The sequence below is a fragment of the Hyperolius riggenbachi genome, chromosome 6 (assembly GCF_040937935.1).
Source record: "Hyperolius riggenbachi isolate aHypRig1 chromosome 6, aHypRig1.pri, whole genome shotgun sequence".
NCBI lineage: Eukaryota > Metazoa > Chordata > Amphibia > Anura > Hyperoliidae > Hyperolius > Hyperolius riggenbachi.
In genome coordinates, this window is record NC_090651.1 from 170,929,785 (window position 1) to 170,946,657 (window position 16,873).

Sequence of the window (16,873 nt, forward strand, 5' to 3'; positions counted from 1 at the left end):
TGCGGTAAAAATTAGCAAACCCGATAAAACGTTGGACTGCCTTACGATCAGAGGGCACCGGCCAGTCAAGGATTATAGACACCTTCTTGGGATCCATTTCAATCCCCTCAGAAGAAATGCGAAGGCCCAGGAACTGAATATTGTCTAGCTCAAACTCGCACTTTTCAGGTTTAGCATACAGTTCATGTGTGCGTAGGCGGGACAAAACTTTCTTAACATGGTTCCGGTGTTCTTCCAGAGAAGCAGAGAAGATCAGGATGTCATCCACATAAACCACTAGGAAATCATCAATAAATCACGGAGCACATCGTTGATGAAACGTTGGAAAGTGGCAGGGGCATTACAAAGGCCAAAAGGCATCACCATATATTCAAAATGCCCAAAACGAGATCTAAATGCCGTTTTCCACTCGTCGCCTTCACGGATCCTGACCAGGTTATAAGCTCCAGGTAAATCCAATTTGGTGAAGATCTTAGCGGTACGGAGTCTCTGGAATAGATCAGACATCAAGGGCAGGGAATAACGATCTTTAATGGTGATCTGATTAAGTGCTCTGTAGTTGATACAGGGTCTGAGGGAGCTGTCCTTCTCCACAAAGAATATCCCGGCACCTGCTGAAGAATTAGAAGGTCTGATGAAGCCTTTTTCAAGATTTTCCTGGATGTGATCGTTGAGCGCCTGAGTTTCCGGTTCTGAGAGAGGATAAATTCGACCATAAGGAATAGCTGCTCCTGGCTGAAGATCGATAGGGCAATCGTATATGCGATGCGGAGGAAGAGTATCGGCACCCTTTTTATCAAAAACGTCCAGAAAGTCATGATAAGCGGTTGGAATGATGGAGGCTTTCTCAGAGCTGGTGCAAAGAAGACGGCCAGAGTTATTGAAACAGAAACAGTGGCAGTAAGGAGAGTTGAAGGCAACCTCTCCAGTAGACCAGTTAATTTGAGGGTTGTGACTCTTGAGCCAGGGCATTACCAGGATTGCAGGATACAGTGGAGAAGGGATAAGGTCGAAGACAAGGTATTCTTGATGATTGTTTTTAACGGTGATCAGTAGAGGGAAAGTCTCTAAGGTGATAGGTCCAGAATGGATGGAGGACCCATCAGTGGGCTGTAAAAAAAGTGGTTTTCCTTTTTTACGGATTGGTAACGGAAGATCACGAGCGAGCTGGATGTCAAGGAAGCAGGAACAAGCTCCCGAGTCAATCTTTAGGTTCTCTCTTCTGGGCTCCTGTAAGGAGAGAGACAAGGGTACATAAGCTGTGGAAGTAGTGGATCGGGAGCTTTCAAGAGGACACAAAGAATCAGGCTTACTCATGGGGCGGACTGGGCAATTCTGTCGAAAATGTACAGGAGCTCCGCAGCAGAGGCAGAGGTTGGAGGTTCTCCGGCGCTGTCTCTCTTCAGGTGTTAAAGGGGACCGAGCAAGGCCTAACTGCAGGGGCTCAGGATCGTCCATGATGGAAGAGCTGGGAACCGGAGCAGAGACAGTAGGAACAACAAACAGGAGCTGGAGGAAACCAGGAACTGTGAGTCATGCCGGACCTCTCTTGACGTCTCTCCCTCAGCCGCCTGTCAATCTGAATGGAGAGCTGGATAAGATCTTTAAAGAGAATCTGTATTGTTAAAATCGCACAAAAGTAAACATACCAGTGCGTTAGGGGACATCTCCTATTACCCTCTGACACAATTTCGCCGCTCCTCGCCGCATTAAAAGTGGTTAAAAACTGTTTTAAAAAGTTTGTTTATAAACAAACAAAATGGCCACAAAATTGATGTACACTATGTCCACACATAGAAAATACATCCATACACAAGCAGGCTGTATACAGCCTTCCTTTTGAATCTCAAGAGATCATTTGTGTGTTTCTTTCCCCCTGTTCTCATGCACTGAAGTTTCAGGCTGCTCTTTTCTTCCTGCAAACAACTTTGCCCTTGTCTGTAATTCTTCAGTATGTGAAAGCCCATCCAGCTCAGAGGACGATTTATCCAGCTTGTAAAAGATAAGAGAGAAAAGAGAAGCTGCTCTAATCCTAAATAATACACAGGCAGTGTGCATAGAGGGGCTTGGAAGGGGGAGTTCATAGCAGAACCACAACACTGAAGAACTTGGCAGCCTTCCAGACACAGGCCGACAAGTCTGACAGGGGAAAGATACATTGATTTATTACAGAGACAGTGATAGTACAAAGTGCTGCAGTAAGCCAGAACACATTAGAATAGCTTTTTGAACTTGTAGGATGATAAAAAACAGGATGCAATTTTTGTTACGGAGTCTCTTTAAGGGTAGCAGGAATTCCCACCCGAGCAAGCTCATCCTTGATTGCTTCGGAGAGGCCAAGGCGAAACTGAGACTTGAGCACAGAATCATTCCAGTCAAGATCTCCAGACCAGCGGCGAAATTCCAGAACGTATTCTTCTACAGATCTTTGACCCTGGCGGAGAGCGCGTATAGCTGCATCCGCTGATGCGCTCTTACTGGGATCGTCGTACAGTTCTGCCATGGCTTGAAAGAAGGAGGCAGAATCCTGTAGACAGTCGTGACCTTGTCCTACTAGTCGAAGAGCCCAGGCTTGTGTTTCTCCCTGCACGAGAGAGATGATAGCACCCACACAAACTCTCTCACTGGAATAGGTCCTGGGTAATAGAGAGAAGTGCAGGTAGCACGCACTTCTCAACAGTCTAAACTTGCCCCTCTCTCCGGTGAAGCGTTCAGGAAGAGGCAGCTTGGGCTCAGGAGCAGATGAGCTAGATTCAGCTGGTGAGGCGGCAGGTATTGGAGCAGAAGCAGAGACAGGTTCAGCAGCCGAAACTGGAGCAGAAGCCGCTGGAGCTACCACAGGAGCAGGTGCAGAGTTGAGTTGACCGCGGATCATGGCACAGTCTCTTTGAACCTCTTGAACTGAAACGGTTAGTTGATGAACCAGGTCGCAGAGGGCATCAAAAGGAGAATGCTCTCTAGAGCCAGTATAGGTATATAAAGAAAGGAGAACCGAGAGCCCAATATGGTGTAGTAGGTTAAGGCAATGCATATGTTTGAGAAAGGAGTAAAATGTATACTCACAAACACGGGTTACCTCCAGGCAACCACTGTATAAGCAGGTGAGGAGATTGACCTGTCCCCACTCAGGATTAAGAAGTCGCTCTCTGTAGACGTGAAAAGAAGGGGTATCCCCCTCCACCAAAGGTGGATATATAATATGTTATAGACTGAACAGAGGCGCCAAAAGAGTAAAAATAATATTTAAAATGTTAAAATTGCTTAGGAGGCAGTGATGGACTTCCCTCCCTCAAGCAGACACAGGAAAGCTGTGTGATTCAATATAGGAAAAAATTTTAATGGTATACTCCAAAGGGTTTAGTACAACGCATTTCGCAGGTCTACACCCGCTTCATCAGGCAGTATAAAGTAGGAGCACACAGCAACGTAATGTCCGAGTAACACCTGGCGCCTTTGTGAGCCAAGGGTCAAATACCGGAATAACAATCAGAATAACGCTCAGGATACAAAGCACACGCTGTGAGAACGAACAGCACTGCTCAAGAGGGCAGTGCTGTTGAAATAGGGAGTTTTGGCGCCAGTAATCCGCCTGCGCGTGTCTCTATGCGCACGCGTGCGACCTTTAGAGTGCACTGCGCACGCGTATGACCTTGCGCGCGCAGCATGTAACGCTGTGCGCTCCAAACAAACGGGCAGTTATAAAGCCCAGCGTACCCGCGCGCGTAGAAACACGCCCGCGGGAACGCCAGACTCGACCAGGACAGTAAGTATGACAGGAACAAAGTAAGAGTGATTTTTAACCATTTGGATTGCCTGGTTAGCATCCTTATTATTTGTTTACCAGATAAAAATAAAGAATTGATTTTTGATTATATGCCGACAAATACGGTTTAAAAAGTTAGATTTTTTTTTAAAGTGACATGGTACCAATAAAATAAAACTTTTTTTTTTTTTTTTTAATCCCCAGTTAATTTTTAACCCCAGCCTAGCCGATTAACCTATTATTAACCCGTGCAATACCTATACCAGTTTATAAACTTTTAACAACTGCCGCCTATAGCGATTGGATGCCATCTGTAGGACGAAAGTTTGGGGACCCAATGCTCTACAGATGCATCACTCTGCCGTTGCCAAGCGATGCACCTGTACAGCACTATGGCCGCGACCTGTCATCCTAACGACTGCATCCGATCACCACAGACGCGCAGGCTGAGGATAACGGTCCGCCACTTGCTCAGCTAGTAATAAAATATGGCATATTGGTATGTTTTATAACTGTGGGACCTGTAATGCGAAAATTAGGAAGGGTGAAAAAAAATATTTTCTGCATTTACACAATTTTTCCCCATAAAATGACTAGATTGTATATATCACTAACATGGCATAAGTCATTAAAAAGTTACTGCTGTATCAAAACGACATAGTGGAACGTGAACCAGTTACAGATCTGTACACCCATGATTCACCCTGAATTCATCCGTCATGACGTGCTTTCAAAATGTATGAGGATCGTACATAAGCCACCTGTAACCGTCATTTACCTTTTTTTCTTTTTTAATTTAAGGTAGTTACACAATAACAATTGGAACGATCGTTCATCTGTCATCGTGACAGATGAAATCTTGTAGTGGGTATGAATCTTTACAGTCGTCCCTCCTAGTTATCGTATGTAGGAGAGTCACCATGTCTGACAGGAGGGTTACATGCAAGTTTTTCAGTAATAGCAGTAGTTCCACTAGTCATCCATAGTGCCAGGAGTTCCCTGTAACTGGTGGATTTGAATCACCAAATTTCCTTGACTACAGATTAAAGCAGTGCACATTATGGGCTATGAATGTCCAACCCCCAATCGATCTAGACTAGGGGGTCTCAAACTCGCGTCCCGCGGGCCATTTGCGGCCCTCGATACAATATTTTGTGGCCCTCGCCAGCAAAAGCTTCCTTATAGTTCGCTTCAGTGCTCCCATGTAATCCGCCGCATCCCCGCCACTAAACGAGGGCTGCAGAGCCCCCAAATCGCCCGGGGGGCAATCTGCCGGCATTTCCTGGAAGGGGCAGAGCTTTCAGCTTCAGCTCTGCCCCTCCTGACGTCAATCGCCACCTCTCCCTGCCCCTCTCTGTAAAGGAAGAGTGAGAGGGGAGGGCAGAGGCGGCGATGCGCCGCGATTGTAAAATTCCTTATGCAGCCCAGCCTCATCCTGACTTTGCTCCTGTGGCCCCCAGGTAAATTGAGTTTGAGATCCCTGATCTAGACTTTTCATCCTTGGCGATACTTTCCATAAACCTTTGGTCATTATTGATCAAAATTTGATTGGACATTTTTGGGGAATCAAATCCAGTAGATGAATCTACAGGGAATCAAATGGGACTCTGCCTTATTAAGATAAATAGAGAAATAAGTAATGACCCTTTGTACTTTCCTGCAGTACAATCTCATTAAAAACCTTAATTTAGTGTTTCTCAGTTGTTTTAGCCTCTATTTACTTTGTAAGAATCCAAACTGAATCCAACAAGCCTTTTTGCAAAGATAACAACTTTTAACTTTTACGGACCTGGAAAATAGAAAGGGACTTTCTGCTCAAAGACTAGTATTATATGTACCTATGTTTATCTCATCATGTCACAGGTCACTTCAGGTACGATGTGTGCGCTGTAAGAGTCTTTTTGCAATTTAACATTATTAAAAGTCTTCCCATTTCAATTTGCAGCCATCTAAAAATTTCCAGAATTTCAAAAAACGACATTGCACTTCTTTGTAAACTCAGCAAAAGTGCTCTCTTTAGAGTATGGTTGCCATGAAATCAAGCATAATTTTTGAAGGACTAGATGTATGAGACAGCAGCCTTGGTTTCTGATTTTATACATATGCATTAATCCAATGACTGGCAGTAAACGGTCATCTCAAACAGTCTCTCTTGGAAAGACTGTTTTGTATCCGCATAAAAACAAAGTAAACAAACAATATTTGACATTAATCTTTGCAAAATATACTTCCAAACTGAAATTACTGAGCTTTTCTCAACTAGTCAAATTTCTCTGTAACTGGAACTGGACAGGCAGAGGAACACAACAGTGTACTCTATGTATGCAGGTATTTAAGTTTTAAATTAAATATGAACATACCAACCAGCTTTGGTATTACATGTTTAAAGTCTTCTATTGAGAAAGCATTGTCAACACCGGTTAGTGAAAGTGCTCCATCTACTCCAGATCGAGGTCCATCCCACAGTTCCCGTCCAGAGTCTCTGCGAGGCACATAGAGTGTAGCTGTATGAGATGGCAACGCATGGCCTGGGTGGCTTTGTAAAAGTAGGATACTATCAGGCTCCATGAAGCCACACAAGTAAAGGAAATCATTGTGCTGATGAAAAGGAAAAGGAATGTCACTTGTCATATATTTTGTTGGGTTTCCTAAGATGACAACCGCGTGGTCTGTGAATTGGCTCAGCATTTCTGATTCTTTCCGAATAAGATCCATCAGTTTGTGACGACGAAGGGCATATTCTGTCTGATTCAATCCAGGGGTGACCTCGCCTATAAGAAGAAGAAAAAATGCTGTAACCAATCAAAATAAGGTATTAATGTATAGTGTAACTATAGTAATTTTTACAGTAATTCATTTCAAATTTCATACAGCTTTTTGTGTTATGTGGCCTTCATTAGTAAAGCTGTATGACTCAGCTAGGTTAATGAAAACCCCAGGACTTGTGCAGTGTGACAAAAGGAACTCAAACACCCTTTTCTGAAAGCAATACAAGGTACGTTATTGCCTTCTTACAACATATTGTAATGAACTTGCAGTTATTTTCAAAGCTTGCATTGATGAAGGAAAAACTAATGACAGCTGTATGCACGTTTGAAATACAATATAGTAGGCCTGAACGATTTTAGTTCCTTAAAATGAAATTGCGGGCATGGCATCTTGAGATCATCAAAGCCGCGGGTAACTGGGGGAATGCTCATTGCCTCTTCGCAGCTTCTCTGCACGCGGCAGTGAAACGAGGAAGATCAGGACTGTCTGGAGGAAGGGCTGAAGTAGGGCAAGTAGAGGCGGCAGCGCAGGAAAGGGGGAGAGGGAATATGCCTATACACAGCAAGGGAGGGATCTGCATGTACACACTAAAGGGGGGGGGGGGGGGGATCTGCCTATACACAGTAAGAGGGGGGGGGCTATACACACTAAGAAGGGGGGGGGGGAATCTGCCTATACACACTAAAAAGGGGGGGGGGGAACTGCCTGTACACACTAAGGGGAAATCTGACTATATTCACTAAAGGGGGGATCTGCCTATATACACTTAATGGGGGATCTGGCTATATATACACACTACAGGGGATCTGGATGGCTAACCTGTACTGCGGCACCTATACTGGCTGACCTGTACTGGGGCACCTATAGCTGGCTTACTTGTACTGGGGCACCTATAGCTAGCTAACCTTTACTGGGACACCTATAGCTGGCTAAACTATACTGGGGGCACCTACACTTGGCTACCTATACTGGGGGCACTCATACTCACCATTTGAGTGCTGATCCATCGTTGTGAATTTAAAAAAAAAAATCGTGAATCAAATTGAAATCGCAATTTCTGGCACAAATTTTGCAAAAATGTACATTTTTAGGCTGACCACCGAGGAATGGATTCGGTTATATAAATTACCAGAATAAATGAAAAATTGTAACATTTAAATATATAAACAAGATGCACATCTGTCCTAGAGAAAGGCCCCTTTTACACTAGACGCTGAAAAACTGATGGGTTTTAACTTTTCATAGCAGTGTATTGTGAAAAGGCTTTCAATTAAAAAGTGTATAGTGTGAACTGAGCCATAGGAAAATAAAGACATTACTCTGAAAATCAGTTGTCCTTTCAGTTATAACTGAGCGCAACTAATATAGTGTAAAATGACCCTAAAGATATGACAGGTTTTGGTTTGGGGATTCTCAGGGTTTTATTTATTTGTATTTGTTTTCCAAAACACTAACAGAATGACAGTTGCTTAGTTCACCTACAAAAATACTGTGGAAGAGAGTAGGCAGGCTGGTATCTTTGTGTAAAGAGTGCTTTTGTAAAGAGTAAAGGAAATACTGAGAATTCCCCATGAGAAGATAGACTAGTCTTGTAAACATCCCGCGTATAATAAAAGACTAGAACACAAAATTGTTGAAATTACTACATTTATGAATACACTTAGAAAAAATAGTGAAACTGTACAAATAAGGCACCAGACCATACAGTATGTACATACAGTGGGTTGCAAAAGTATTCGGCCCCCTTGAAGTTTTCCACATTTTGTCATATTACTGCCACAAACATGAATCAATTTTATTGGAATTCCACATGAAAGGCCAACACAAAGTGGTGTACACATGAGAAGTGGAACGAAAATCATACATGATTCCAAACATTTTTTACAAATGAATAACTGCAAAGTGGTGTGTGAATAATTATTCGGCCCCCTTTGATCTGAGTGCAGTCAGTTGCCTATAGACATTGCCTGATGAGTGCTAATGACTAAATAGAGTGCACCTGTGTGTAATCTAATGTCAGTACAAATACAGCTGCTCTGTGAGGGCCTCAGAGGTTGTCTAAAAGAATATTGGGAGCAACAACACCGTGAAGTCCAAAGAACCCACAAGACAGGTCCAAGACAGGTCTGGGATCAAGTTATTGAGGAATTTAAAGCAGGCTTAGGCTACAAAAAGATTTCCTAAGCCTTGAACATCCCAAGGAGCACTGTTCAAGCGATCATTTAGAAATGGAACGAGTATGGCACTACTGTAAACCTACCAAGACAAGGCCATCCACCTAAACTCACAGGCCGAACAAGGAGAGCGCTGATCAGAAATGCAGTCAAGAGGCCCATGGTGACTCTGGACGAGCTGCAGAGATCTACAGCTCAGGTGGTAGACTCTGTCCATAGGACAACTATTAGTCATGCACTGTACAAAGTTGGCCTTTATGGAAGAGTGGCAAGAAGAAAGGCATTGTAAACAGAAAGCATAAGAAGTCCCATTTTCAATTTGCCACAAGCCATGTGGGGGACACAGCAACCATGTGGAAGAAGGTGCTCTGGTCAGATGAGATCAAAATGGAACTTTTTGGCCAAAATGCAAAACGCTATGTGTGGCAGAAAACTAACACTGCACATCACTCTGAACACACCATCCCCACTGTCAAATATGGTGGTGGCAGCATCATGCTCGGGGGGTGCATCTCTTCAGCAGGGACAGGGAAGCTAGTCAGAGTTGATGGGAAAATGGATGGAGCCAAATACAGGGCAAACTTGGAAGAAAACCTCTTGGAGACTGCAAAAGACTTGAGACTGGGGCGGAGGTTCACCTTCCAGCAGGACAACGACCCTAAACATAAAGCCAGGGCAACAATGGAATGGTTTAAAACAAAACATATCTATGTGTTAGAATGGCCCAGCCAAAGTCCAGATCTAAATCCAATCGAGAATCTGTGGCAAGATCTGAAAACTGCTGTTCACAAACGCTGTCCATCTAATCTGACTGAGCTGGAGCTGTTTTACAAAGAAGAATGGGCAAGGATTTCAGTCTCTAGATGTGCAAAGCTGGTAGAGACATACCCTAAAAGACTGGCAGCTGTAATTGCAGCAAAAGGTGGTTCTACAAAGTATTGACTCAGGGGGCCGAATAATTACGCACACCCCACTTTGCAGTTATTTATTTGTAAAAAATGTTTGGAATGATGTATGATTTTCGATCCACTTCTCACATGTACACCACTTTGTATTGCTCTTTCACGTGGAATTCCAATAAAATTGATGCAGGTTTGTGGCAGTAATGCAACAAAATGTGGAAAACTTCAAGGGGGCCGAATACTTTTGCAACCCACTGTATATACCTAATACACCTCCCGCGTATAGTATACTTTGAATGAGGAATGGCATAGTGGGTGACACCAGGGAGAGAATGGCCAAAATCCAGGCAGAGGTCGGTGCAGGCAGCATATTAAGTGATAAAGATGCTAATCCTGCATTCAAAACTTTTTCTGCTGTTATGATTTGGAGTTATCACATACTGTACTTAACCACTTGCCGACCGCCCACAACCGATGGGCGGCGGCAAGGGCTGGGCCCAAAGTACCGCAATACGCCCATCGGCGGGCGTAGTTATGTGGCGATCGCGTCATTCGTGACACGACCAGCCGTCAGCGACAGGCTCCGCCCCCTCACGCTGTAACTCGACGGCCGTTCAGAAGCGCCGGCGGGTTACTAGCTACCGGATCGCCGCTACAAAGTGTATAATACACTTTGTAATGTATACAAAGCATATTATACAGGCCGACTCCGGCCCTGGTGGCCCCAGTGATCGAGGGACCACCAGGGCAGGCTGCAGTCACGCAGGTAAGCACCCAAGCACACTGATCTGCCCCCCCTACCCTCTGATCGCCCACAGCACCCCTCAGACCCGCCCCCTGCCCACCCCTCAGACCCGTTTGCACCCAATCACCACCCTAATCACCCATCAATCACTCCCTGTCACTATCTGTCAGCGCTGTTTTTTTAGTTAGTCCCTAAACTGCGCCCTGGGGGCTCCTGATCACCCCCCCACACTCTCAGATCCTCCCCAGACCACCCCCCCCGTGTACTGTATACATCTATCCTCCCCTGTAATCACCTGTCATTCACCCGTCAATCACCACCTGTCACTGCCACCCCTATCTGCCTCTAGGGCACCCAATCACCCGCCCACACCCTCAGAACAACCTCAGACCCCCCAGACCTCCACCCCCCCTGTGTACTGTATACATCTATTCTCCCCTGTAATCACCTGTCAATCACCCTGTCACCACCTGTCATTGCCTCCCATCAGATCAGACCCTAACCTGCCTCTTACGGGCATCTGATCACCCTCCCACACCATCAGATTGCACGCAGACCTACCCTCAGATCACCTCCAAAGTGCATTGTTTACATATGTTCTGCCATCTAATCACCCACTGATCACCCATAAATCACCCATCAATCACCCCCTGTCACCACCTGTCACTGCTACCCATCAGATTAGACCCCTATCTGCCCCTAGGGCACCCAATCACCCGCCCACACCCTCAGAATGCCCTCAGACCCCAGCGCTGATCACCTCGCCAGTGCATTGCTTGCATCTATTCCCCCCTCTAATCACACCTTGAGACACCCATCAATCACCTTCTGTCACCCCCTAGCACACTTACCCATCAGATCAGGCCCTAATTTGCCCCGTGTGGGCTCCTGATCACTCGGCCAAACCCTCAGATCCCCCTCAGAACCATTCTGTGTTGTTTTACCTTGACAAAGGGGACCCCACGGGGCCCCGAAACGAGTCGTTGGCTAATGGAGTGGATTTGTGTCACATTGGTTGAATAAACCTTCATCTTGGATGGATTGAGTGTGCGGACCTTTTTGATTTTTTTGACTACAGTTCACATGGTCCGGCACCTCCACAGTGGTGTGCGATTCTCCCATTGATCTTCTTGAATACTCACGGTTTTGGGCCCCTAAAATGCCAGGGCAGTATAGGAACCCCACAAGTGACCCCCATTTTAGAAAAGAGACACCCCAAGGTATTCTGTTAGGTGTATGACAAGTTCATAGAAGATTTTATTTTTTGTCAAAAGTTAGCGGGAATTGATTTTTATTGTTTTTATTCACAAGGTGTCATTTTCCACTAACGTGACAAAAAATAAAATCTTCTATGAACCCACCATACACCTAACGGAATACCTTGGGGTGTCTTCTTTCTAAAATGGGGTCACTTGTGGGGTTCCTATACTGCCCTGGCATTTTAGCGGCCCTAAACCGTGAGGAGTAGTCTAGAAAACAATTGCCTCAAAATGACCTGTGAATAGGACGTTGGGCCCCTTAGCGCACCTAGGCTGCAAAAAAGCGTCACACATGTGGTATCGCCGTACTCAGGAGAAGTAGTATAATGTGTTTTGGGGTGTATTTTTACACATACTCATGCTGGGTGGGAGAAATCTCTCTGTAAATGGACAAATGTGTGTAAAAAAATAAAAAAATTGTCATTTACAGAGATATTTCTCCCACCCAGCATGGGTATATGTAAAAATACACCCGAAAACACATTATACTACTTCTCCCGAGTACGGCGGTACCACGTGTGGCACTTTTTTGCACCCTAAGTGCGCTAAGGGGCCCAAAGTCCAATGAGTACCTTTAGGATTTCACAGGTCATTTTGCGACATTTGGTTTCAAGACTACTCTTCACGGTTTAGGGCCCCTAAAATGCCAGGGCAGTATAGGAACCTCACAAATGACCCAATTTTAGAAAGAAGACACCCAAAGGTATTCCGTTAGGAGTATGGTGAGTTCATAGAAGATTTTATTTTTTGTCAAAAGTTAGCGGAAAATGACACTTTGTGAAAAAAACAATAAAAATCAATGGGCTTGATTCACAAAGCGGTGCTAACCTACTTAGCACGTGTAAAGTCTTTAGACGCGCTAACCAGGGTGCTAAGTAGGTTAGCACCGGATTTCTCAATCAGATCGTGCGCTATCTTTGCGCGCGTAAAGTTTTACGCGCGCTAAGTCCCATAGGCTTTAATGGGCACTTTGCACGGTGCGCCCTGTGCTCTGTGCAGTACGCGCATAAAGTTTTGCGCGCGTAAAGTTTTATGCGCGAAAAGCTTGTTTAGACGTGCTAAGGGGGTTTTCACAGGCGTGCTAACAGTCAGCACCGCTTTGTGAATCAAGCCCAATTTCCGCTAACTTGTGACAAAAAAAATAAAATCTTCTATGAACTCACTATACACCTAACGGAATACTTTGGGGTGTCTTCTTTCTAAAATGGGGTTATTTGTGGGGTTCCTATACTGCCCTGGCAATTTAGGGGCCCTAAACCGTGAGGAGTAGTCTTGAAACCAAATGCCTCAAAATGACCTGTGAAATCCTAAAGGTACTCATTGGACTTTGGGCCCCTTAGCACAGTTAGGCTGCAAAAAAGTGCCACACATGTGGTATCGCCGTACTCAGGAGAAGTAGTATAATGTGTTTTGCGGCGTATTTTTACACATACCCATGCTGAGTGGGAGAAAGATCTCTGTAAATGGACAATTGTGTGTGGAAAAAAAAAAAAAAAAAAATGTCATTTACAGAGATATTTCTCCCACCCAGCATGGGTACGTGTAAAAATACACCCCAAAATACATTATACTACTTCTGAGTACGGCAATACCACGTGTGGCACTTTTTTGCAGCCTAACTGCGCTAAGGGGCCCAAAGTCCAATGAGCACCTTTAGGCTTTACAGGGTTGCTTACAATTAGGCACCCCCAAAATGCCAGGACAGTAAACACACCCCACAAATGACCCCATTTTGGAAAGTAGACACTTCAAGGTATTCAGAGAGGAGCATAGTGAGTCCGTGGCAGATTTTTTTTTTTGTCACAAAGTGTCATTTTCCACTAACTTGTGACAAAAAATAAAATCTTCTATGAACTCACCATGCCTCTCAGTGAATACTTTGGGATGTCTTCTTTCCAAAATGGGGTCATTTGGGGTGTATTTATACTATCCTGGAATTTTAGCACCTCATGAAACATGACAGGTGCTCAGAAAAGTCAGAGATGCTTCAAAATGGGAAAATTCACTTTTGGCACCATAGTTTGTAAACGCTATAACTTTTACCCAAATCAATAAATATACACTGAATGTTTTTTTTTTTTTTTTTTTTATCAAAGACATGTTGCACAATAAATTTGGACAAAATGTATACAGAGATTTTACTTTATTTGAAAAATGTCAGCACAGAAATTAAAAAAAAAATCATTTTGTTGGACAAAATTTATGTCTTTTTTGATGAATATAATAAAAACTAAAACTCGCAGCAGCAATCAAATAGCACCACAAGAAAAGGAGGTAAAATTAATTTAGATAGTAGGTTGTATGACCGAGCAATAAACCGTGAAAGCTGCAGTGGTCTAAATGGAGAAAAAGGCTCTGGTCCTTAAAGGGAGCCAGAGACGCCAGAAAACAGATTTTATACATACCTGGGGCTTCCTCCAGCCCCATACGCACGGATCGCTCCCACGCCGCCATCCTCCGCTGCCTGTATGCGCCGGTACCGGGTCCCGTAGTTTCGGCAAATCGGCATGAGCACGCAGCCAATTGTCCGCATCACAGGGGCTCTCAGCATACCCTTACGCGTGCGGCTCCATACTGCGCAGCCGCATGCGTAAGGGTATGGAGGGAGCCCCTGTGCATGCGGACAATTATCCGCGTCCGCCGGAAGTGACGGGACCCAGTACCGCCGATACAGGAAGCGGAGGATGGCGGCGTGGGAGCGATCCAGGCTTATGGGGCTGGAAGAAGCCCCAGGTATGGAAGTAAAGAGAAATCTTTATTCTTTTTTCAATTCTTGGCGTCTCTGGTTCCCTTTAAGGGGCGAAAAGACTGTGGTCCTTAAGTGGTTTAGGAGCACTGGCCAATTAGTAGTCAGTGCCAAACAGTTGCATGCTGGGGGTTCTTTTTATCTATAATATATTCCTCCTCTTCCATTTATTTCCCTACCCTGCTTGGGTTTACATGCAAGGCTGAGGTGACTCAGCGATTGGAGGAGAAAAGAAAAAAAAAGTAAAGGGCAGAAATGACATCAGGATTTAGCCTAAACTGTGGGCAAAAGACATGGCCCCCACCAGCAGGGCTGTGGAGTCGGAGTCGTGGAGTCGGAGAATTTTGGGTGCCTGGAGTCGGAGTCGGGAAAAAATGCACCGACTCCGACTCCTAATGAATTTGTAACTGTAATTAAAATAGAAAATATGATAAAATGTTCTATTTCTCAGATAATAGTCATTAAAAATAATGTATATATACAGTATATATACAGTAATAGCTGTGCTTAGTCCACAAAAATGAAATAAACCAATCAAAATTAGTTACTTGTGCTGCTTCAATAAAGCAGTCCCCGTATTTTTAAGGTCAGATATACATATCTGATTGTGACTGTATATATGATGTGTACACAGGAATCTCTTATATATACTAAATAACATCTATGCTGTAAGAATAAAGCCTGATGTGTAGCTGTGTCACTGATAGAGATGGTCAATGAGATGGAAATAATTCAGCATTGATGCTGGTTTATGCAAATGTATGCACTCCCTTTGCTGATGAAATCAAATAATTTGATATGTTGTTAAAATTTGGTTTAGTGACTGCAAATTAAAGGGTACCTGAGACGGATGAAAAGTAAAGTTTTATACATACCTGGGGCTTCCTCCAGCCCCCTTCAGGCTAATCAGTCCCTCGCTGTCCTCCATCACCCGGATCTTCTGCTATGAGTCCTGGTAATTCAGCCAGTCAGCGCTGTCCGGCTGCATGCCGCTCCCACAGCCAGGAACATTCTGCACCTGCGCAATAGTGCTGCACAGGTGTAGTATGCTCCTGGCGGCGGAGTGTGTGCATGCGCACTACGCCCGACTGGCTCAAGTACCTGGACTCATAGCAGAAGATCCAGGTGGTGGAGGAGGACAACGAGGACTGGATTATCCTGAAGGCGGCTGGAGGAAGCCCCAGGTATGTATAAAACTTTAATTTCATCAGTCTCAGGTTTACTTTGTTACACAGTAGTACTATACTCTACATATGCACTCCCCACAGAGCTGCAGGGAATCCACTGAGAATGCTGTGCACTTTGAACACAGAGGTGTTGTCTGTCACCCATAAACCTTGTTCAGATTGTGCATGAAGAATGTGTAATAGAGGAAGAATCTCATCATTCCACCTGCACATCATTCTTACATGTACCCACACTTACATTGCCTAGGGCCTGATAGATGTTCTTTGTTCCGGTTTGTACCTTTTACAAGTACTCTTACCAAGGACTAGTTTTAGTCTAAAGGGAATAAATATAGTAGTCTACATATCCTTCTCACTTCAGTTGTCTTGTAAAATTCCTAAGCGTTGGCAGTTAAGAGACGAATTTCACGTTACATACTTTTAATCAACAAAATTGTAATATGCAAATTAGAGGAGTCGGAGTCGGAGGAATCCTAAACTGAGGAGTCGGAGTCGGTGGATTTTTGGACCGACTCCACAGCCCTGCCCACCAGGAACAGAATTCTCTTCATTTACTATACAAAATTCACTGAAATCAAAATGTGGACAGTACAATACATGTGTTATGTAAGTAGATCAAGTATTTATCTACTTTTTTTTTTTTTCCTGGCATAGTATGGCTAATCCTACTGCTTTAACCCTGATGACATCACGCTGCTCCGCACCGCCGCTGAGATCCAGGCAGCAGAGTGGAGAAGGGAATCCCTGTGGCCTGAAGGTGAGCCCTGGAGTCCCGCTGGGCAGCATGGATCGCGCGCGGGACACAGGTAAGCAGGAGCTGCTATTTTAGCTAGCCCGAGCATTTATTCACAGATCATGAATCCGGGCTGAATCCTCAGAAAGTAAAAAAGCTAGCATCAGTATAAATGACCACACACTTAGTTTACTATGGTCTCACCCCATAATACGAAGATACTCCTCGGAGCACTGATATCCATACCAGCAAGCCCAGATTTTTGTCATTTTGTCTGCCTCATCAATAGCAGTCGGTACCAACTCTTCCAGATCTCTCAGCATTGGGAATCTCTGAAACCATTGTTTAACCGAGGGCACTGAGGTAGTGTTCCAAAACCAGGGGATCAAAGCTCTAGCAGCAGAGATCATATGTGGCAATATGGTTTTCTTGTAAGCCTCTGGAGACAGCTCAAAGTCATGCAACAGGTACGTGTCAGGTGAAAATATCACAGGAAGAGCGGAAACAGCTTTAATGATTCTATGGACTTCAGTCCAATATCGTTGTAGCAGGAGACAACTCCAATCAATGTGCAGAAGAGTTTATATGTATGTTT

General features: G+C 44.4%; 1 protein-coding gene across 1 annotated transcript in view; it reads right to left on the reverse strand.

Annotated features, from left to right (window-relative positions):
• XPNPEP3 (X-prolyl aminopeptidase 3) overlaps positions 1-16,873 on the reverse strand; it is a 196,406-nt gene that overhangs the window by 124,468 nt on the left and 55,065 nt on the right. The window contains exon 3 of the mRNA XM_068240213.1: positions 6,124-6,534. Coding sequence (XP_068096314.1) covers positions 6,124-6,534 — 411 coding nt within the window. The remainder of the gene's footprint in view (positions 1-6,123; positions 6,535-16,873) is intronic.